Genomic DNA, 22,739 nt, shown 5'->3' on the forward strand with positions numbered 1-22,739 from the left:
GTACCTTTGGCTTTGCATCTATGTCTGCTTCCTGATTCCGGAGCACCTTTGTTCAGAGCTGCTGCCATGACTTGTGGTACATACAAAGTCATACAAAGTGAATGGTTCTTAAAATAGACCTTTCCCTTGCATAAGAATTCATTTGACAAATGTCCTTGGTCAGAATCACAGTTATTTAAGATGCAACACAAATTTGCTAAAGGGCTGGTGCTGGGAGTGCGAAGAATTTCTCATTATCCTGTTGAACTTGCTGTCTGTGAAGTTAGTGGTAAAACTTCCATTGATTTTATTGGGAGCAGGATTAATCATTGTGCAAAGATTCATGTTGTTCAGAAGATGTACAACTGTTTTCACTTGCAACTAGTGAAGGATTGTAGTTCTTTAATTCACTAGGTTTCAGCAGATTAGAAGAACCGGATTTTGATTAATACTATAATTCTCATGGCTTCAGCTCTGGGCTACTGTGAGTTTGATGGTGGTGTAGTTTCACTGAAAATAGCGCTATATCCTCCTGTTAACAAGAGCAAAATGGTTAGCCAGTACAGAAGATATATGGCAACATCAGAAACTGAATCCTAGTTTTTTGATTGTCATTCCTGTTTTAAACCAAGGCTGTGTAATTGCTATTTAATACATTCCTTCCTCTTAATGATAATAACACAATCGCTGCTTTCTGTATATGACCAGGCTCATGTTTCTCTTGCAATGAGGTTATGTGATGTTTTCTTCTTTATTGCAAAATGACTGTCTCCCTCTGCTGTTATCCTCCCCAACATGAGATCAAAATACACGTGTGTGTGAATCAACATATACACACAAATAACGTGATGTGTAGTTACAGCTGTGATTAATCATTCAGTTCACTATCCTCAGTTGCCATGTACACGCTTATGTTGGCCTATTTTCTCTAGAGGTACCCAACCCAATCTTTGGTCTGAATGATTGGATTTGTCTTAGTGTCATAATGACTCTCCCTTTAACGGTTGCTGTATAAATTCAGATTACCTATACCTAATTAAATTAACTTTATTTTGTTTTAACCTAATACATTTTGGATTTAAAGCATTTAGACAAAAGGTTATATGGCCTTTCAGAAACCCTTTTTTAATGAAATATTTATTGCCAGCTTTTCTGTTCTGATTCCTATCAGCTTATCCTCAGTTTTCATTCAAGCTGTTATATTGCCATTGGGAAAATTAAAATAAGAAGGGCAGGCCATAAGTAGTCAACATGACCACATATATCTCATATATGTACATACATTGCTTGATATCATTCAAGTTTTATTATATCTGGTGAGCGCAAACATTCATTCAATAAATCTCTCTTTGCTGTTTTCTTACTCATCCCTGAGGGATCATTCTCCTGTCCATGAATTTTATACTTCCTCCTGCCTACATACCTTACCACAGAAACACAGTATCAGTATCACGGAACTAAACAACTTGAGTATATTCACCAAAGGGAAGGCAGAAAATGTTAATACTTCTCCATAATATTAATAGTTCTCCTTCAGCATTTCCTCTGGATGAAGAGCAACAGTTACGCTCGGTGCTCTTTGACTTAAGAGCTTTAATGTTGTTCTTTGCACCAGAGAACTTCTGGTCAGTGCTGCTTCAGTGTGACCCAAGGAGCTGATCAAATCTCACATCCTCTTAGTTTTTCTTCTTAGAGACTTAGCTGATGAAAGATAGAATATAGTTTATGATGGCTTATGATACACCTAATCCCAAATTTGAGGGGATAATTTAGTGTTATCCACCAGCCACAGTCAGAACACTGAAATACTTACTTACAGTCAATATTGTGGTGTTAAAGTTCTAGCAAGTAGGTGAGAACAAACAATGCAAAGCATAGCCAATGCCAGACGCGGACCTGACTTTTTTTTTTTTTTTTCATGTGGCATTCCCTTAGAAATCAGTGGGAATTCTCCTTACACAGGGAATTTCTATTTTGAAATTTTTCTCTAGGTTGGACTAAAAGTTATATATTGTAAAGTAAAAATATTGCATCCATTGACTACAGTATCATAAAGAACCAACTTACTGATTACCTCTGTGGTATTAGTGTAACAGCTATTGTGAAGGACCTTGGCAAGTTGTTTATACCTTGCGATCAATCTGAGAAGCAGTACATTCTGAATCATCTTCAACACAAGGTCATATAGTACAACACATCCTTCTGTGAAGTATAGGTGTGTTTGTGTGTTTATCTAAGTATACATTTTTTGTGTTTAGAAGATGGTTAACTACAGTCTATTCTATGTCTTAGGAAGCATATTTCAGGAAGGTACTCTATGAGTAATAGTAAACTTAGTTCATCAAAATGCTGAGTAAAACAGTGACAGGCCTCATTTTTGTTGCTTTTTATTAAGGACCTTGATCTGAGGAAGTATTATTTATTAGGCATTTATTGGGAAATTGATAGCATAATTTAACATTTTATTAGCTAGTAAAACTGATAAGCAGTACATAAAAAGATGGACCATGTTATAGAGGAAATAATAATAATAAAAAGGTTAATTTAAAGTTTTTTAAAAGGTCATCAGTGTAAAGACTTTTTAACATTGCCTTCTACGGTATGAACACCTACCTTGAAGTTCTGCTTATGTCAATAGTTTTGTTTGTGTCTATTTTACAGCTGCTAAGTCTAGCACAGAATGGATTTGTACACTTAAAAAGTTTTCAGATTTTCAGTATCTTGAGATTAATTCTACATGTATGTGTGAACATAGATGACATATATCTTCTTTGAGCATAAGCCCCTTTGTATGGTGTAGAGGTGAAATTATGGATGCTGTGAGTATGCAATGATTGAACACTTAGTTGTGTAAATGGAAGACATTGTTCCTGATAAATGGGACACAGGAAGAGGTATTGTGTACGTCTCTAATCTTGAGCCTTTTACTGAGTTGTAGAGGTGAGTGGGATGACTGTAGTCCTTGTTCACTGCACTGTCTTTGGGCAGCCTTGGATATATGTGAGCAACTTAAAACTTCTTTTGCTGTCACCCTCCTCTGAGTTGTGCAGAAGAGAATCTTATCCCATAAATGGCTGTCTTTTTGAAGAACTAGAAATGAGGATACAAAAATCATGGATTTCATCCATAAAAACTTTTAGTTTCAGCATGCACCTGTTTCATAAGTCATTTTGAGCAAAACGGATAAAAATGGAAAATGCAGCAGTGAAGCTGGCCCAGATAGAAAATCACTTCTCCAAGTCTGTAGAACAGCTGAGAATAATAGCCAGCATACTCATGCTTCTCTGTCATACTTGCGTAAAGCACTCTTCTCAGACAAACCTTTAAAATGAAAGCCATCACTCAAATCCATCAGTTAAGAGGCCTGTCAAGTTCACTTCCTCTAGTTAATGCTAACATTTGGTATTAATTTAACAGAAAGAATATGTTTATTTACCATACTACATCTGTATTTTTGAACTTTTAAGACCGTGTAATTGTCTAAAACCCTGGTGCTGTACCTGCGATAGTGGGGCTAGTGTGCTAAATCTAGCCATGTGCTCAGCACAGCACCTACACGAGGGATTTCATTGCTCCATCCAGCAAAGACGGAGAGGCACGTACCGCTGAGGAACATTACACTGTTCTTGTGTGCTCAGTAATGAAACTCTGGGAGCTAAGTAAGAAGAAACAGCAGACGCAGCAGATAGATACCTGCTATTCTGTTCTGGTCCTTATGATGTACTTGATTTGAGAATTCATGCTAGCACCCAGATTAATTGAACCTACGCACTATAAACTTCCTTTACAGTCACTCCAGAGAGAGAGGCACTTCAAGAGATGCAGATTCTGCCTGTTGCAGCTTTGGGCCTCAGGATCCTTTGTCTGCTCAAGATTTTCAGCACCAAAGCCTGATTTGGATTCATCCATTATACTTCTTATTAATGTCATATATTATTCAGTGGGTTTATTTTTCTCAGGTGTAGTAAGACATTCAAAATTGTTGAAATTTGTTTCCTTCTTGGATGCAGGTACCATGCTTCTTCAGTGCTTCTGTTTTTCAGTGTTTACTTTTGCAATGTTCCTAAGATAAGTTTATATTTCCGTGTGGTTGTATGTGAGGTGTTGTACCTATTTGTTCTCAGTAAATGCAGTACCACAAAGTCTTGAGAGACTATATGGAGAATGTTTATGGACTATTTTGTATGGAGAATGTTTATGGACTCTTTCCATGAAAAAAAAAAAAAAAAGGCAAAAGAATGATACTAGCTACTCAAACACTTTTTCTCTTAGCTAGTGATTTCAGGGTAAACCTACCATCTAGATTACCAAAAAACCCAACTGCATCATAGTGCCATCACTAGAAAGAAAATGAGGTTTTGTGTCATAGGGTTTTGCAAAAAGGGAAAAACAGTGTTACAGGCAGTAGTCAAAATAAACAGGCTTATTTTAAAGAAATTATTTAGATCTGCTAAGAGTACAGTGGATGATTTAGTGTGATCATGTTTGTCCTACAAAAATGACAGAAAATTTCCATCATTTGAATTTTTTTATTTATTCATAGATATGAGTAGCATATGGCATGTTAACAAGACTGGATATTGTTAGGTAGCAGTTGTTTTCAGCTGCATACTTTGGCCTCCAGGTTTTCGAACCTGCCACAGGCACGGACTAATGACACAGTTCTTGTTGTATAGGATATAACTTACTTCCTGGTGGATGGTAATTAGAAGTTTGGGGTTATTATTACTGCAGCTTAAGGAGTAAGACATATTGACAAAATCTGACAAAACAATATTTCAGCATATTGATTCTCTTTTCTCACATGAACGCTACTGGACCGAATTTTACCCCAAATCTGCTCTTGAGCCCAGGATCTTGCAGTGCAGATCTGGATACCGGTAGGAAGGATACTTGTATGATGACTTTTTAAAGTCTGTGTTATATATGTAAATAGTTTTCAAGTCATTCTAGAATAACAATCAAGTCATTCTAGAATAACAAATAGTTTCACTGTAAAAAGGAAAACCTGAGAAGTGAAAAACACTATTTACCGGTGCTGTTACATTATATCTACTTCTGATATATGGCTTTATCTGCATGTTCCTTCAAACTGATTTCATGCTCCCTGCAGTGACATATTTTGCTAACACAACAGACTTGTTCTTTCCTGACATACAGCTTCTGGCTTCAACAAATGTCAGTAGCTTTTTAGACAAACCTGTGCTTTTTATTCCTGTCTTTCTCAAGAGAAATATCAGCATCCCTCCAATAACATTTTCCCCCCTATGGCTATTCTGTTTGTTTTATAAACAGGCTAGGTTTATTTTACATGTAAGGGCTGGTAAAGACATGGAAGCATGTTTTTCTTCTTTCTTTTTTTAAGAGTTTTAAATATTTTTAGGAGAGTAATAGCATGACAGCTACTTCCCAATTTATGCAAATAAGCATAGCTTTGTTTAATCCTGAATTCATGCAGTTGCTTCCTTTTTGTAACCAATAGAGGCCTCCAGAAGCAATTAACTAAACCTGCTTAAAGAGAAGTGAACAGGAGGCCCTCGGAGCTGCAGGTCCTCCTTGGAGGAGCTCTGTGTAGCTGAGATTTGCAGTCCACACTTATTTACACACAGGCAGAACTTACTTAAAGAGAAAGGACTCAGATGCTGTGTCATTTCATCTTGGTTTTGGTAGCATTGGTTAAATGATTTCCTTATACGTAACATCTGCTTTTAGGTCACTATTCAAAAAAAGATATGGAAACTCCATAGAAAACCCCATAAATCAGTAGGCTAGGGGGGATATTTCTATAATAATCATGAAATCAACATTAGTGGGATTCATTCGTTTGATTTTTGTGTGAATATGCATTAAAGACATTTCTCAAAGATGGAAGCTGTGATCTCTGTCGCTGAAATGAGGGGTGCAAGAGTCACTGACTCTCCTGGTGCTGCAGCTTGATGGGTTTCCAGTCTCCATGCTGGAATCAGCGCGATCCTCCCCAGGAGACCCGACAGGGCAGGGCCCTGCAGCCAGGGAGGCACCAGGCAGCCCCGGCACCGGGCACCAGGCACCTCCCCGGGGACAGGGACAGGCGGAGGCCAGGCCGGGCCCTGGGCCCGCAGGTGGGCCCAGCTCGGCAGGCCCGTGGCCGGGCAGGGCTGTGGGGAGATGGAGACCGGCCCTGTGGCAGCATTGCTGTGGCGGGGGCTGACGGCCCTCGGGGGTGGAATGGCGTCCTGGGCCGTGGGCAGGGTGTGCCGGGCAGGGACAGTGAGGTCTGTCATAGCCCTCATGGCCCAGATGTAAATTTATCTCTCAATATGATACCAGAGCCATGGTTTTCTTTTTCTTTATTCTTTTTTGTAAAATGCAGCGTATCAAATGTGTAGGGTTTGACCCGAGACTGTATAGGAATTTAAGAGATGACATCACCACATCCTTAAACCATAGGATCACTATGAATTGCTTTTTAAAGTAGTGTACCAAACAGGAAAATATATTTAGAAGTAAGTTCATATATATAAAAATGTCTTGCTTCTGCATTTATTTATGCAATGTATAACCTTGGCTTGGTTTTCCAAGCCTTTTCTGGTCTGGAATTCCTCTTTGTAACAATTCTGTTTGAGAATTGCCTTCAGAAACTTGAATCTTGACGTTTGTTTTTGCTAAACTTTGGTTTTACATTTATTTTTCTTTCTGGTATGTTTTTAATAGTAAGATATAGGGGAAATGATTCATAATTATGCAACATAATATTAAGCAATTACGTACAATAGCAGTATCAGGTGCAATAAGTTAGAGCATTAGTCTTATCTGGGAAAAAAAGAAATCTCAAAATGGGTTCTGAATGCATCTTGAATCTCCACAGACTCTATTTTCTTTCCTGTGCAACTATTTAGAAGAGTAGAATCTATCTTAATTAAAATTTACTGCTTATTTCAGAATGGAAGGGCTGAAAGCTATTTTCCTATCCTCCTAATGTCTGTGCTGTTTATGTGCTTGAGATGGCTAAGTGGTAGTCTGAAAATTGCAATAAGATTAGTAATTACTAAGGGGACATAATGTACTGTTTTGTTGCAGTGGAACTCTGAAAATACTTAAACTGACTCTTAAAAGGAGAAGACATTCATCGTATTTTTCTCTTGTTATTTATGAGTTTTACTTAACTAAGTCCTACAGTGAGTTTTCCTTCATAAAATGAACACTAAACCCACATCTTTTGAGACAAATTCTCTTCTTCTATACCACTAAAATCCAGCATCGCTCCTTTTAAGATTGGGAAGCTACAGAGGTCACAGGGTAAGGCTGATTCCAGCCAAATATAGCTCTGAACCTGTAATGAAGTAGAACTATGGAAAGTTTTGAAAAATTTGGTCTGCTGTTTTATAGTTTACAGGGCACCTATGGGCTATACCAGTAAATTTGCGTTACCCAAATTACTTACTTTTTGTTTCAGACAGTGACATTGGTCCTGTCTTCTACTGACAGCATAATCATACCCTGGAGAAAAACTGGTTAAGACTACTTTAAACAGGTTGTGTAGCTGTACTAGCATGAAGAATTGCTTTGTGTAGTCTGATACTTAAACGGCCACATTTGTTTCAATAGAAAGATACAAGGTCCTAAATGATTATACAAAGTATCTTGGAAACAAATGCTTTCCATGTCAGTGACATTAGCAACAGAAGAAGGATATATTCCCAAGAATTTGTTCTATTGAAAAATTGAAATTCCTTTGTATTGCATAAATTAAGATTGAAACAATGTTCTTATTCGATAGTTATTCTGAAATTGTGCTGATTCATTTGGACAGTTTTTTCCCATACTGAGTTACAGAAGCTGAGCCAATTCTAGTCTGTTACTTTAGATTAAATATGTTTTTTTCAGAAACTTTGTTGGAGTTGCTCTTTCTTATTTTATACTAGCTGGATTTCCACAAGTTTTGCTATTGTAGCTTAAAAGTGAGTGTGGTTCTTTGGGGCAAACCAATTCCTTGCCATAATCTCTCTCATTCTGAACTAAAATTGAAAAAGAAAAGGTAATAGGACTGTCTGAAATTGGATGATATTCAGTGTAAGAGATCTTTCAGGACATTTTCTTTGAGGAATGCTATATAACATAAAAAAAATTATAAACTCCACTTAAATATATGCCTTTTATTTTTTTTATATATTGAAATATGTTTAGATATTTGTTATTCAAGTTAACGTCCAACTGCAAATCATGAGTGACACTAGCTACTTAAGTTCCCCTTTATTCCAGTAGGAATTGTTGATATTCAGCCCTGCTGAGGAGTTGGCATGGCTCTGTTGTCAGAAAGACTTCAATATTGTAATAGAAAACTACTGAATGTATTCCTATGATCTGATTTTGAAACAACTCCTGCATTGTGTTCACTGACAAAAGAGTATCTGAATCTAGCCAAGATTTTTTAATAACATCTAACTTGATGCATTTTGAACTAAAAGAGCTTGTGTTGCTAGGCATCCAATTGGTGATGCATGGAAAAATTGTTCACTGAAACCGTAATATCAGCCTGCATGTACAATTCAGAAGTAGATTTTCTGGATGAGCATGAAATCTAAAACCCTGGAAAGACCCGTATATTTAGATCAAGTTTTATTTTCATTGTACCCACAGATACCATGCATTCATCATCTGATTTTGTTTCTTTAAATGAATTTGAGGGAAAGCTTTCAGCTTTTCAGCATGCATAAATTAAAAATTCATAATATCTATAACTTGTTTGCTGTAATCAATGTGGATTAGGCAGGTTTTACTTTCTATTAGAGAACAGAAATATTTTCGTCCACAGAAAATTAAAATATTATCCCAGGTACCCTCCATGGAATACGAAAACATTTACTATTTGAGGGTTTTACCCTATGACAGACAATACAGATCTTGCAAAAGCTTTATTCTTTCAGCAACATCGTATAGTTGACAGAGGGCTCTTAGTGATACATATAAAAAATGCCATTTACTTTTCAACGTTTCCGTAACATACTTTTCTTTCAAGAATGTAAGTACTAAAGAATTTTAAAAAATATATTAGTTTTACCTTGAGGTGTTTCCTGTGCCATTTGCTAGATATGTGTACCTACACTCACTGATTCCTACAGACTTCCATGAAAGTCTCACAGAGACCAGTTGCAGAATAACTTCATTCAGACAATGAACAAACAAACAAACAAACAAAAAGCCTAATCCAGTTGTATTTGGAATTTTAACATTTGTGGGGTTTTTTTGGTTTTGATTTAGTTTTACTTACATTTTTAATTCAGTATCCTGTAGTTTTCCCTTTTCCTGAAAGAATTTCATGTAGAAGCATGTGTTCTTGTTGTGGGAGAGAGAGAAGGGATATTTTTATTGGCATTTTAAGAATGTGGTACAATATTATAAAAGAACATTGAAGAACCTGAACCTTTTCTTTTTTTTAGTAACCAGATGGTGGCAACACAAAATCAAATAACTTCCAGTGAAGTCTTAATTACTAAAATAAACTTATAAAAGAAATATTTATAAAATATAAAGTATTTATATATATAAAATAAATTTTAAAACAATCACAGCAACAAAGAAATACCCACTCATTTACTTGGAAAACTGGATGGTGGTAACTCTGAAACAATCTTTATGCTTGGTCCATAAAACATTTTTTTCTTGGAAGAACAACTTTCAGACAAAGCTAGAATGAATCGGAGTTCTCTGATGATGCTTGCCTTTTTTTTCCCCCAAGATTATTTCATTCCAGTTGGAAGACGGTGAATTGCTTTGTGTACTGCAAGTACATAAATATGGTCTACTGAAAATATGGAGTTCCATAGACTGTGGCTCTTAATCTCTCAGCTGGAAAAGCTCCAGTGAAACTCCACCCATTGTTGCCTTGAGATTTCTTCTCTGTGCTTAGAAGTGGAGAGTGTTCAGAGGCTCACAGATGCATGGCCTTTTTTCATTAATATCTTTGAAAGAGGTCATTACGTTAACTTCCCTGAAAATGAAAGGTATCCTAATTCTTAAAACTTGGTACTTACAAGAAGTATATTCTTTTTGTTCTGTCATTTTGTACCTTTCATTTCTAGATTAAATTGTTAAATAGCAAAAGTAGCACACGTCATCTGAGCTTCTCCTGGAGACTTACCCTCTACTTAATAAGGGACAGAGAAGACATGCTTTACAACAGGATGACTCTCTCTCTGGAGATGGGCCTCCATAACCTTAACTAATACTTTTCATGCTTTACAGCCATCTGAAGCCAAGTGGATGTACACTGCGTTGTAGTGCTCAGTATACTATCAGTCTTTGCACCCTGTGACACAATGACTAGGCAGTATTTATGTCATATATGTGGGAAGAGCTGCTGCAGCCCTACAATAACTTTTAATTTTCTTCTGCTATAAAAACAAGAATGGCAGCAGAGAAATGATCTTTAAAAAAATTATTATCTAACAATTTAAAAATCTTTCCAATTTTCCTTTATTTTTAATAGCTGCTCAAAATTCCTTGAAAGGCAGTGTGACATTATCTTTGTACAGCAATTGCTCTCATTTAGGTATTTGAAGTTCATCAAAAAAATGAGGTCATTATGCCGAAGAAATTATCATCTCTATACAAAATAAACAGCTGAAAACAATCATAAAAAGCAAATAGCCCAGCTGGCTCAAAATAAGCCTTTGCAGAACTAAAACTGGATGGGTCCAAAACCAGAAAAGATTATAGGCGTTCTTATTGATAGTCACTGCTTACATTCCCTTGAAAGCTTTTTGCTTTCACCAAATATTGTTCAAGGCCACGTTGGATGGGGCTTTGGGCAACCTGGTCTAGTGGAGGGTGTCCCTGCCCATGGTAGGGGGGTTGGAACTAGACGATCTTTGAGGTCCCTTCCAACTCAAACCCATGATTATCTTGACATAAAGCTTCATTGTTCTTTTTCTCTGAATATAGTCCTTATTCACTTTCACTGTGCTGTAAAACTGGTTCCTTTCTTCTGAAATGGGGTTTTATATAATTATCCACTTAGATTATATGATTTACCATCTTTTAATGAAAGCAACAATAATATAAAGACTTACAGATAGTGGAGACTTTGGCAACCCATACTCTCAGGAAAACTTACACATATCATGTTTATGCTTCCACTTTTTCTCTGGTTTCCATTCAATTTCTATTCTCAATGCAGGACTATGATCATGATGTTCAAATGCCTAAGGGGTCAAGATCTAAATACACCTCTGTTTATGTCTTTTTTACATGATGTACTAAGACAGCTGTATTCCTTGGGAGCAATACATGTCCTGCAACCCAGAATGAAATATATTGGTGATGGAGGAAAAAAGAATGCCTTTTTTTTTTTTTTTTCTTCAGTTCAGGATGTTTCAGTGTAGCTGGATTTCCCTTTTCCCTATCTAGGAAATCATATTCCTCTATCTTTCTTGCTAAACGCTTGCATTCTGACCCAAGATTTCAGAGAAAACAAAGAAAAACCCAGCATATAATAGAGTAAAAAATCCACTCATCAGTGTGCTTATCCTAAGATGTTTTTGATAACAGAGTGGATAGAAAAGAGTAGAAACCCAGGACTGACCATAGCTTATAAGTCTAGTTGCCAGCAGCCATTAAACACTATGATGATAATGTTCACTATCATGAATTTCATATCTGTATTTATAAATGCCTCGTGTATTACTTATGTATATGTCATATCTTTGCATGAATTTCTGGAGTACCTTGTTCCATATTCATCTGTGAGATCCTCAGTTTTGCCATGTTGTAATTCACTGCAGTGTAGGAGTCACAGCAGCATAAAATTTAGGTGGCTTAGCAGTGGACCAGTCACAATGCTGTCGACAGCCTACAATATTTTGCTCTTCTGACAGTTTCCAAACAGTATCCACACATACTAAGGAAGCATACTAAGCTGGTTCAGAGAAGAATATGCTGTGTAAACTTGTATTCTCAATAGAAAAAATGCAGTATGCAGAAATATCATTACACTTTTAGATTAAATTAAATGTCATTTATATATGTTTCAGGGGTTTTTGTGTTGGGTGTTTTTTTAATTTTGATTTTAATATAGATCTAAAATTTCTGCTTTTTGTCTCGTTCTTTTTCAATATTTCAACGGTATAAAAATAATTTACTGTGAATATTATTTAAATTGCATAACTTTTTATAAATACAATATTGCATGTGTTCCAATCTCAATTTTTTGTGAAAACAAAATATAGTAAGCTGCTGATTTGCAGATATATTTTTTGCACATATTCATTTAAAGGGTTGTAATAGATTGCCTACAAAGACAAAATCCAATAGAAATTATATTTACTACTGTACCATGAAATCCAGAAATTATATGTAATGCAAAGTGATAGCTGGGATTTTTTTTTTTTTTTTTTCAATCTTACTATGTATTGAAATTCAATAATGTATCTGTCTTGCTTGTAAAAGGTAGTTTTTTGGTATACTAGTAGCCTAAATAAAGTGCATAATTTTAAATGTATAACATTTACTTTCGAGTAATTTTCTTCATAAAATAATTTTTTTGCAACTTTTTGTTTTGTCATGTCATAGCATGGTCCAAATTCACAACTAGGTGCTGTGGATTTCCTTAGTATTCAAGAGAAGCTACAAATATTGGAGAAGTCAATAAAAAGCAAACAATGTTACTGAGCTAACGGGGCAGTGTCATTTTACTGTCTTTTGCAGGATGGTTACATAGTAAATTTAGTAAAAGGAAGAAGGCCAACTACTTCAAATATGAGTCAGGTAGAGAGCGAATTACTGCTCAGTTTAGATGAAGCAAGAGCCAATGGACTGACAATCTGGTCAAACACAGGCATACTTTGAAAGACTTTTTCTTTCAGGAACAACGTGCAAAGCAGTTAAGACTTCTTAATATCCAGGGACATGTGGGGAAGTTTTTTGTTTTCCATATACTTTATAATTTATTTTCTGAAAGTACATAAAGAGCACACCATTTAAATTTCATTACCGTAAAACCAGATTGTTCCTTTACTTAGCCAACATAAGTAAAAGTAACCTGTGTGACCTCAGCTCTCTGGCTTTTATGGAACAATAATCATTTTGTGACAGAACCAGTTTGTAGGGTTTTCATATGTCCACCACAAAGAAAAATTGTATGTCATCTCAGTTTTATTATATCCATCAGCTGGCTGCCCATTTGTTGTGGAGTGTCTGCTGTGACATAGGGCCGTGACTCTATTCGGCTGTAATAGATTGCCTGTAGTGCATTCAGTGACTCTGGTACCTGTTGCTGGTTCTTTTTCCAGGTCAACTGGCTGCAGGTACATGTGAGATTGTTACTTTGGACAGAGATAGCAGTCAGCCCCGAAGGACTATAGCCCGACAAACAGCTCGCTGTGCATGTAAAAAAGGACAGATTGCCGGTACAACAAGAGCAAGGCCAGCCTGTGTTGATGGTAAGAAGCAAAGATCTATTCAATCAGTTTCTGCCAATACAAGAGTGGTGTAAACTGGTAGTGTCTCATAAAAAAATAAAAGCTCTATAGAAGAAATTTTCATGTGTCCCAACTAGTAATGGCAATACCATTGAAATTCCTCAAAAAGATATTACTGAATAATAGCATAGATATTTCAGTTACAATTTTTTAATTGGAATTTTCACTTTTGTTTTAACTTGATATGCAGTTGAATGTTAAGGGCATGGTGCTGTTATATATTGCATGTGATGATAGGATCAGCCATGAAATGGCATTCTTTTTTCCCCTACTTTTTATTTCTTATAACATTAAGAGCTACACTGCAAAAGAGCCTCAAAGGTTTTATGCCACTGGGAAGCTAATGTGACTGCCCCTGTGTGATAGTTAATGCTGTTGAAGAAAACACTGACACTATAGTTGGAATATAGTATCTGAATATACCTCACGTCCAGCATTCCTTCTCTCCTTAAAATGATGATTCTGTGTGATTCACTGCAGATGCAGTGATAGCATGCAGCTGGAAAACTGCTAACATACAGGGAGGTATGAAAATATTTCACTTTGAAATACTTTTTTGAGATGAATTTCTGTGTTACAGTTAAATAAGAAATTAACAGTGGGACAATCTTCATGACAGGTCTGCCAGTGCAAGGCTACTAGCAAGCATTCATGTTAAAACTGGAGACATTTTGAAAATAGTTGATGCAAAATGGTATATTTTGATCAAGGCTCAGCTAACAAAAGTAAAAAGAAGATGCTTATGTATAGAACTATAATAAATTCACAGATTGCCTTTGAATACTGACTGGTTTGAGTTCTCAAATAAAAATATTGCTGAGAACACCCTACTGTTGCCTCAGAATTTAGTCTTACCAATGATTATCAAAGAAGACAGCTCAAAGGAGATTTCAGAGCCTATCCACAGAGCTAAATATAGAAGATCATGCACATTCTATTTTTGCATTTTCCTTTCACTGTTTTTGGTACTCTGTAAGACAGTTTCTTAGCTGTCTCTTTGGTAATGTGATATGATACCAAATAATTCTCCTTTCCTGTTTTATTGCAAGATCATAAGACTTAATTGCTTAAGGAATGATTTTATTGTGTCATTTATAGTTGTTACTCTAGCAAAAATACTTGTTAGCAATTAAAAAAAAAATCAACATGTGTTTCCCATTTTAAAACAGCAAAGTTCTAAGAGAAAATATGAATTTCTCATCATCTGATGGGAACTAAGCACAATTTTTCCTCAGTCAGTTATGGCCTGTGGTGAGATTCCTTTGCTGTAACTTAGCTATCCAAAGTTAGTTGTCTAACCTAGTAACTCCATTTTTTCTGTATACCCAATGGAGAGCAAAAGGCACCTTCTTAGAGTAATTTATCTCATCCTAAGTGCCTAGGATAAATCAGATGTAGCACTCTCTGGTACTCACTGTTTCTCTGACTTGCCTTAAGACACCTGTGGTGATGAGATTTTAGATAGCTAGAAAGTACATGCCAGTAAGAAGACATGACTACACCTCATAGTCCAATTGCTGTATCTTAGGTTAGTTTCCAGGTATGAAAGGTTTGAGGTCATTTATTATTAGACTTTTTTTTTTTTTTTTTTTTCTCACAAAGAATGGCTGTTTCAAATTCTGCATTTGCTTTTGGGATCTATGGTTAGGTATTGTGTAATCAGAGCAGGTTCTTTATGTAAGACACCACATTTGAAAAATAAGTGGGAAGTTTATCAGTTAAAAAATAGAGCTTCCCATTAACTTACGTGTCCAAGTATTATAATTCATTTTTTAAAGCTTTTCTAATAAGATCTAATAATATGGTTCTTTATTATTTTGTGAAGTGTTTATAGTTAGGATGTTGAGCCCTTTGCTAAGAATGATAACTGCAAGACGTGTAGGACATGCTACTTAGCTTTCCTGGACACTGTTAGCGATGGTTTGTAATCAAAGCTCAAAAAGGTTAATGATACCTAGAACTGTATATTGAGTTCCAAAATTAAAATAAGGCACAAGCCAAATCTTTGATCTGTAGAATTTATTCATGAATGAAGTTAAAAAAATAGTTTTACATACCATAAACCCAATGATATAGGAAATAATAAATTAGCACTTTACCTTGTCTCTAATCTTCTGCTTGCAAATAAAGCTGGCAGATAAATTGGCCATTGACTAACAAGTATCTATCTTGTTATCCAGTTTACCAGGTTCATAGTTTAAAGAATACACACTGAATTTTTCCATACTCTTTATATTCATTTCTAGAATAAAGTGTTTCAAACACAGCTACTAAATGCTTTCTTCTGGACATGAAATCTACATAAACTTATGTCTGAGAAAAGCTAGTTTTGTCTCTGAAATTAAGTCAAATACTGGCAGTTTAGGAATGCAACAAACAAACTTTTTTTTTCTTTCTTTTTTTTTTTTTTTTTTCCCTACAGTAAAGAAGGCTATTTCACCTATGGAAATCTTCCATCTAGCAGGCATTCCATTTATTTTTTCTTATAAATCCCATTTTCCAAACAAACAAATAATCCTTCTCTGAGCTTTCTTAAATAGGACATAGAGTATTCTTTTGCAAATTTTCTTTATTTATATTATAGTTGATGTTAAGTTGTAATTGCTATTTGAGATTTCATTTCTGCTATCAAAAAGAAAAAAAAATGTCATTGGGCAGTAGTTTTTTCCATGCCAGTTTACTTTCCAAAGATTTGGTTCTTTTATTCTTTGTATAGTTTTGATTTTAATGAAATTATTTTTGAAGTAAAGGTAGCAGAGCTAGACCTTAGACCTTTAATAATTAATGCAAAGTCATTTGTGAAGGAAGCAGGCATAGTAAGCATGACCTGCTAACCTACTACCAAGAAAACATTAGCTAACAATTGTGTTACAGCTTCTGGTGAGAGAGTGTTGAAGATTCAGTACCAAAGCTGGTAATTTTTACTACCTTAAAATGCATCATGTGGTACCTGGCTACCATTGGCTCACTGTTTAATGGAGAGAAGTGCCTTAGAATATATTCAGTTATGCAGTATATTTCCTGGACCTCTGAAATGCAGGTGTCAATTATTGCAGCAAAAAGAGTAAGTAATTTAAGGGCTCTTAAACCTCACAAGCATTGTCTGAGATTGCACTTGTCAACGTAGCTCTTAAAGTAAGTCCTGAGCTGATTACTAAAATCCACTCCAATTTCCACTGCTACTTCAGCTAAGGTCTTTTCCTAAGAAATGAAAGACAGTATATGTCAGACAGATAAAAGTGGAATTGTTAAAAATGAAAATGCAGTGTTTAGGCCTTGGTCTGAGCAGACCATGAAGAACAGAGATTTTCTTGAAATGTTTCCCTGTGGTGGAGAGTGCTGATTTATTCTTAATTTTTTCTAGCAGTCTTTAAATATGGCAGATTGCTAATGTAATCTGAAAAAATGGCATCAATATTCACCCTGATTTCAAGCTTGATTTAGTGTTGATTACTTCATTCCTAAACCCACAAAGTCATAATGTATGTTTGGTATGTTTGGTTGTGATGTAATTTTTATTCATGAATGTAGGTTTTGTGATATTATGACAGTAGTTAGCCTGTACTTTTAGTTAAATTATTATTATTTAAAACTAGCATTCCCTAGTCCCTTTTTTGAGATCAAATTCCATAGCAATGACCTCAGGTACATTACTTTGATAAGATATTATATTTCAACATAGCATCTGGTTTATCACCAGAGTAATTTCCCTGCATGTCAGTCAAGCTTCATCAGTTTTTTCAGCTGCAGCCTGTGAGAGGTTGGAAGATAGCACTTACTCTCTATTTTTGTCCAGTACCTTCTCTAATTTAAACTTGTTTTAAAGAAAGTGACAAAAATTCTTTGTAACAGTGTGTGTACACGTGCACTCATGGTTTGTGTTCTTTCACAAGAATTGTATCAATCTGAAAATAAAATTTGTAATGCTGAAGCGTTTCATAGAATGCAAGTATATTAACCTGAGAAGAGTAGGATGAACGTTTAAATGTTCAGTAGATTCCAGTAATTCTGTCCAATATATATTTATAGCTCAAAAATAAACAGTAATTTTCTCTAGAAAATAGAAGCAGTTGATGAAAGGAAAAGTGGTATGATAGAAGTGGTTTAATTGCTTGAGAAAATTAGAATGGCAATCTTTAATTTGCTTACCTGAAGTCTGTGATTAGAAGATTCTCATGCTCTGGATTTCAGTTCTGGCTCCTTTTATGTCCACAAGGTGCTATGAAAAATCCCAGGACATTGATCCTGATATCCAAAATTCCTAACTTTGGAATAGCTCATGCTCAGGTAACTGAATTCAGAGTGTTCAGGCAATTTATGTTGTGAATCAAAGTTGTGTTTTGTGTTTGTTTTTTCTTTTCACTTTTTAAAGTTTTCATAAAATTTTAATTATTTTGCAAGCATTGTAATGATGTTATTTTGTATAGAATCTTAGTTAGTATAATTTGTTCATACATTATGATTAACATGCTTTTCAGTTGGTGCTGATTGATTTTGTTTAACACAGAAACTCAGGATCCACAAGGAAGCCACGCTAGTTTCGATCAATAATTCCCTGCTCTTCTCATTATCTCCAGGAGTCTACTGGGAGGTGTAGAGGTCAGAACTGATCATTAATAGAATCCTAGATCATGCGCTTGAAACAAAACTGCCTAATACCTGGAGAGCTTAATCATTCTAAAAAGTATCTTATCCATACTGGGGGGAAATAGGAAAAAAAAAGAGGACAATAATGATTTTCAGAAATGGGAATTTTAGTTTTTACATAATATTTCATATGTTTGTTAATATGCTATTTATATTATTTTATCCTGGGTTTATTGGAGATATTTGCAAATGTTTCCTCACTGTAAATATTATACATTTAACTTTGTTGCATTTAAGATATGTCAATTTAAAACAAGTAAAACCAAAAGACACAGCAGGATGCATATGAAATTAAAAGGAGACTGAATAATACCACGTAGACATTTTGCTGGGCCGGAAGCAGTGTACTGTGTAGTGTGGAAGATTTAAGTCTGGGAGGAGAGTGGGACTCTTTGACCATGAAAATGATCAGAGGGCTGGAGCACCTCTCCTGTGAAGACAGGCTGAGAGAGTTGGGCTTGTTCATCCTGGAGAAGAGAAGGCTCCGGGGAGAGCTTACTGAGGCTTTTCAATATATGAAGAAGGTTTGTAAGAAAAACAGAGGAAAACTTTTTAACAAGGCCTGTAGTGACAGGACAAGGAGCAATGGTTTTAAACTAAAAGAAGGTAGATTTAGATTGGACATAAGGGAAGAATTTTTTCATGACGAGGATAGTGAGACAAGTGTGGTAAAACAGGTTGTTCCATGAACAATGGAGAAGCTGTGGATGCCCCATCCCTGGAATTGTTCAAGGCCAGGTTGGATGGGGCTTTGGGCAACCTGGTCTACTGAAAGATGTCCCTGTCCATGGCAGGGGGGTTGGACTAGATGATCTCTAAAGATCCTTTCCAATCCAAACCATCCTATGATTTTATGATTTTATTTGACCCTGAGCAAATGATATTAATTGCATTATGGTGGTAGCAAAACACTTGGATATTCTGCTAGGTTGTTATGAAGTTAAACAGGTTAGAACATGTATTTAGCTTGCCTTGCTATTCTTCTTGAGAGATTGGAAAGAGTGACAGTTTAAACTGGAGAATATTTTGCCTGTAATGAACATTTTGGAAAAATTATCCTAATAAAATTCTGCTGGTTCCCTGGGATCTGAAAGACAATATCATCCATTCTCTGTTTTTCATTTCCCTATTTGCATAGAGAGCCCAGGTATCAAAAAACACTGACAATACTAACATTTCAGTTGTAGAATCACAGAAAAGGTTAGAACCTTCTGACATTATTGAAGAGTCAGGTACACTAAACAGTTAAACCCATTGAGTAGCCAGTTTGTAAAGAAGACCTTCTGTCTAGGAGATGTCTAGCAACCCTGCAAATTAAATCTCTAATACTTAATATTACTACTGAGTGAGAGGCCACATGGAATAGTAAAGAAATGTGTATGTGATGGTTTAATATTCGCATGGGAATATTCTGACTGTGGTCATGAGTTTAATTTCCAAAGAATAAAGCAAGTTTGTGTATAATCAAGGCTTTTAAACAATCCTAGAAGTTGTTAACTAGTGGTCATGCGTCTGTTACTGGTAGGATGTAATAATACACTGCAATATTAGAATATCTTTCAAGGAATGGAATAAACAATATTTTGGTCATTGCTTATATACCCTTATTTTAAGCTTTTAGTATGCCTTCTTGAGCCTCAACAGTCTTTAATTTTTCTTTTTTATTATGATGTATCTGAAGTGTTCCAAACACTGTATATGTTCATTTATGAAATAATCATTAGGTAGTCATCTTATGTCATACCTTAGAAAATTGATAATTTCTATTTACTCCTACCTAGAAAAAATTTTAAAAGAAAAAAAAAGGACGCTTAACTATATTTCTTTGCTTCAGCAGTGGGGAAAAAATAGCAACTATGCATTTGCCAGCACCATATGCATAAAACTTAGTTTTCAACATGGCCACAGCACCAAGGCTGTCAGAGTTCAAGGAGCATCTGAAGGATGCTCTTTGTTGTATGGTTTAGTTTTAGGTAGTCCTGCGAGGAGCAGGGTGTTGGATTCAATGATCCTTATGGGTCCCTTCCAACTTGAGACATTCTGTGATTCTATGACTGGACGTAGCGTAAAGATGCAGACCAAGATTTCATATAACGCTAGTGTTTTCCACAGAATAATTCATTCTTCAGCAGTCAGGTAGCAGAGAGTGAGTACTGATCACAGCTTGAAAGTCAGGCCCAGCATGGGTTTATGGGTTCTCAGGCTGAGTACTTACTTTTTTTTTTTTTTCTTTTTTGGTAGAGATCAACTGCTTCCTAATTGCAAGTAGATCTATGGGTCTCCTTCCATGTTCTAAGAAAGTTTATGGAGTAACAAATCAGGGATGTAGAGGAATTAGGTATAAATAATTATGCAGCAAATAATTGGCAGATTATTTTCTAAAAGATTCTGAAGGATTATGCACTGCAGATGGAGAGGAAACACTTTGGATATATAAAGGAAATAGATCTGGGATAAGGGTAAATAAAATGTAATTGAACATAAAATACTTTTCTAAGCCTTGTACCTATAACAAAGTGACCAGACTGGAATTACTTTTCACTCATAAGCATCCTCCTTTGAGGTTAAACCTGGCATCAATACACCATTTCAGGTTAAGTGATGGCTGTCTTTCTAAATGATAGTGCAGGGAAATATTTAGGAAAGCAGAATTTAATTATGTGATTTGGAAGGTGGCCAGGAACCGGGAGTTAACACTGGTACTGTTGCAAAGAGTGCTGAGAGAACTTTAATTGCCTCTAATGCTTAGTGCCTTGCTTTCACATTTCATCTGAAAGACAACACCTTCAGCCTCCTGGTGTTTCATTGGACGCATTAGTTCATCAGTGCTAACAGCTTCGTTTTCTTTAGTTCCTTGATGCTCCTAAGCAGCCACCCATGTAGTCTAATCCTCTTTCATCTACGTGCTCTGATGGCAGCTTCAGCACAGAAAAATGGTTGGAGGTTATGTGACATTAGATTGTGGAACAATTTTCTGAGGGAGTGGCCAGAAGCCTAATTACTACAGACATTTTAAATTGAACTAGACAAAATACTAGAGAACATATTATGCATTAGCATAAGTATGCACTGCATCACTGGATAGAGTATTCTGTGCTTGATTACTTGCGGCAGAGCACTACCAACAACCACAGCAGTCTGACTGCAGTGTGGTTCATTAGCTAACTTCAGGCAATAGGTCAATGTGATGTTCCTAAATTCAGGAGTTTGGTCACTCTAAGCTGCCTCTGCAGACTGAGATATGAGATGGGCATGTCAGAGGTCATGTAGTGGCATTATTGGAATTGCCTTCTGAAAGCTTCTCACTTTTTCTCTCTTACGGGATTAAAGGGAACATAGGATGACTAGCAGAGTAGGTTTTCTGCTTGAATGTAATGTGTGTAAACACTTCAGGCCATCAGCTGCTCAGATTGCCTTCTGGAAAAGCCACTGTCTTCACTGATTAGAGGCAGTTTAAGGAAAAAATGTAACATATTATATTACCCACTCTGCTTGTCATCCTAGGTTCTAGTTATCCCCAGAAGAGGGGGAAAAGAGAAACTTTCAAAACTCTTCATGTGCAAAGGTGGGCTTCTGTTAGCGCGACATGTTTGTCTCCAGTGAGTGCAAGAGAATATAGAGAGATGAGCCTTTGTAAATATCTCTACCGTCAATGAGTGAGAGAAAACTATAGCTAAATGACACTTCTGGCACTATGTGAAAGCAGCATGGTCAAGGAGTACTTCCCCCACCCCTGTAAATAATCTCATTAAGCATAGAGAACTATAAACGGAGAAACAATATGTTTCATGAAAATGAATGAAGAAAGACTGTAATACAGTTAGAAATGGCATTTTAAAGCTATATACTCCTTTATTTTTAACTTACCTTAGATTTAATATCTGTGATGATAGATGGTGTGTCAGAAGACTCCTAGAAAATTTTAGACTTGATTGCTAAATTAGTGACAACATTAATAGCATTACTACATCCAGCACCTGGAACAGAGTAGTTAATGCTAGGCATTTTTGTATGCCTCTTTCAGAATACTCTGCATGGGGCTGATTCAGAGAAAATACCCTCTTTGAAGACAGAACCTAAAGCTACCTATTTAAGGTGAGGCAAAGGAGTTGGATTTCCCCTGCTTTTAAGGGTTGAGGTCATACTGCAGGAGGAAAAAAAGAGTTTGTGGCATTAAAGCTGGCATTTTTCATATTATAAATAAACATTAGGTATGACTGTATTTATGTGCAAAAACTTGTTTTGCTTATGTCTTACAGTTGTATTATTTTTACAATTTCATAGGCATGCAAAATGCTTCATAAGCAAGTTTCATACAGTCCTAGACTGAAAGCATTTGCAGTCTAATGACAGGCTGAGTTCTGGTTTGTACAGCTATACAAAGAAATAAGGATATGCTTCTTTTTATTAATTATGCAGATCGTGGGGAGTAGGATAAGGAGAAAAGCTCTCAAACTTCTTTGTACTCTCAGATGAGGTGGAAGTGGGAAAGTGAAATTTCCATCAACTTGTTTCAGAGTATTTCTTTGAGACTTTCAGTCTTTCCTCTAGCATCCTTACTAGGAGGGCATACATAGCGGACCTCCACCCTTGCTCATCGCTTTTGAGAGGGCAAGGTTAAGCTCCAATTGAAAGTGAAGGAAGAGGATATACAAC

The 22,739-nt window shown here is 36.0% G+C and overlaps 1 protein-coding gene across 4 annotated transcripts in view; it reads left to right on the forward strand.

Annotated features, from left to right (window-relative positions):
• TAFA5 (TAFA chemokine like family member 5) overlaps nt 1-22,739 on the forward strand; it is a 430,494-nt gene that overhangs the window by 227,427 nt on the left and 180,328 nt on the right. For all 4 annotated transcript variants that reach the window (XR_012833431.1, XM_075742398.1, XM_075742378.1 and 1 more), the window contains exon 2: nt 13,248-13,397. Coding sequence is in view for 3 of the 4 variants with exons in the window: in XM_075742398.1 (XP_075598513.1) it covers nt 13,248-13,397 (150 nt within the window). In the remaining variant the exon portion in view is untranslated. The remainder of the gene's footprint in view (nt 1-13,247; nt 13,398-22,739) is intronic.

Source organism: Balearica regulorum, chromosome 1, assembly GCF_011004875.1.
Source record: "Balearica regulorum gibbericeps isolate bBalReg1 chromosome 1, bBalReg1.pri, whole genome shotgun sequence".
NCBI classification, from domain to species: domain Eukaryota; kingdom Metazoa; phylum Chordata; class Aves; order Gruiformes; family Gruidae; genus Balearica; species Balearica regulorum.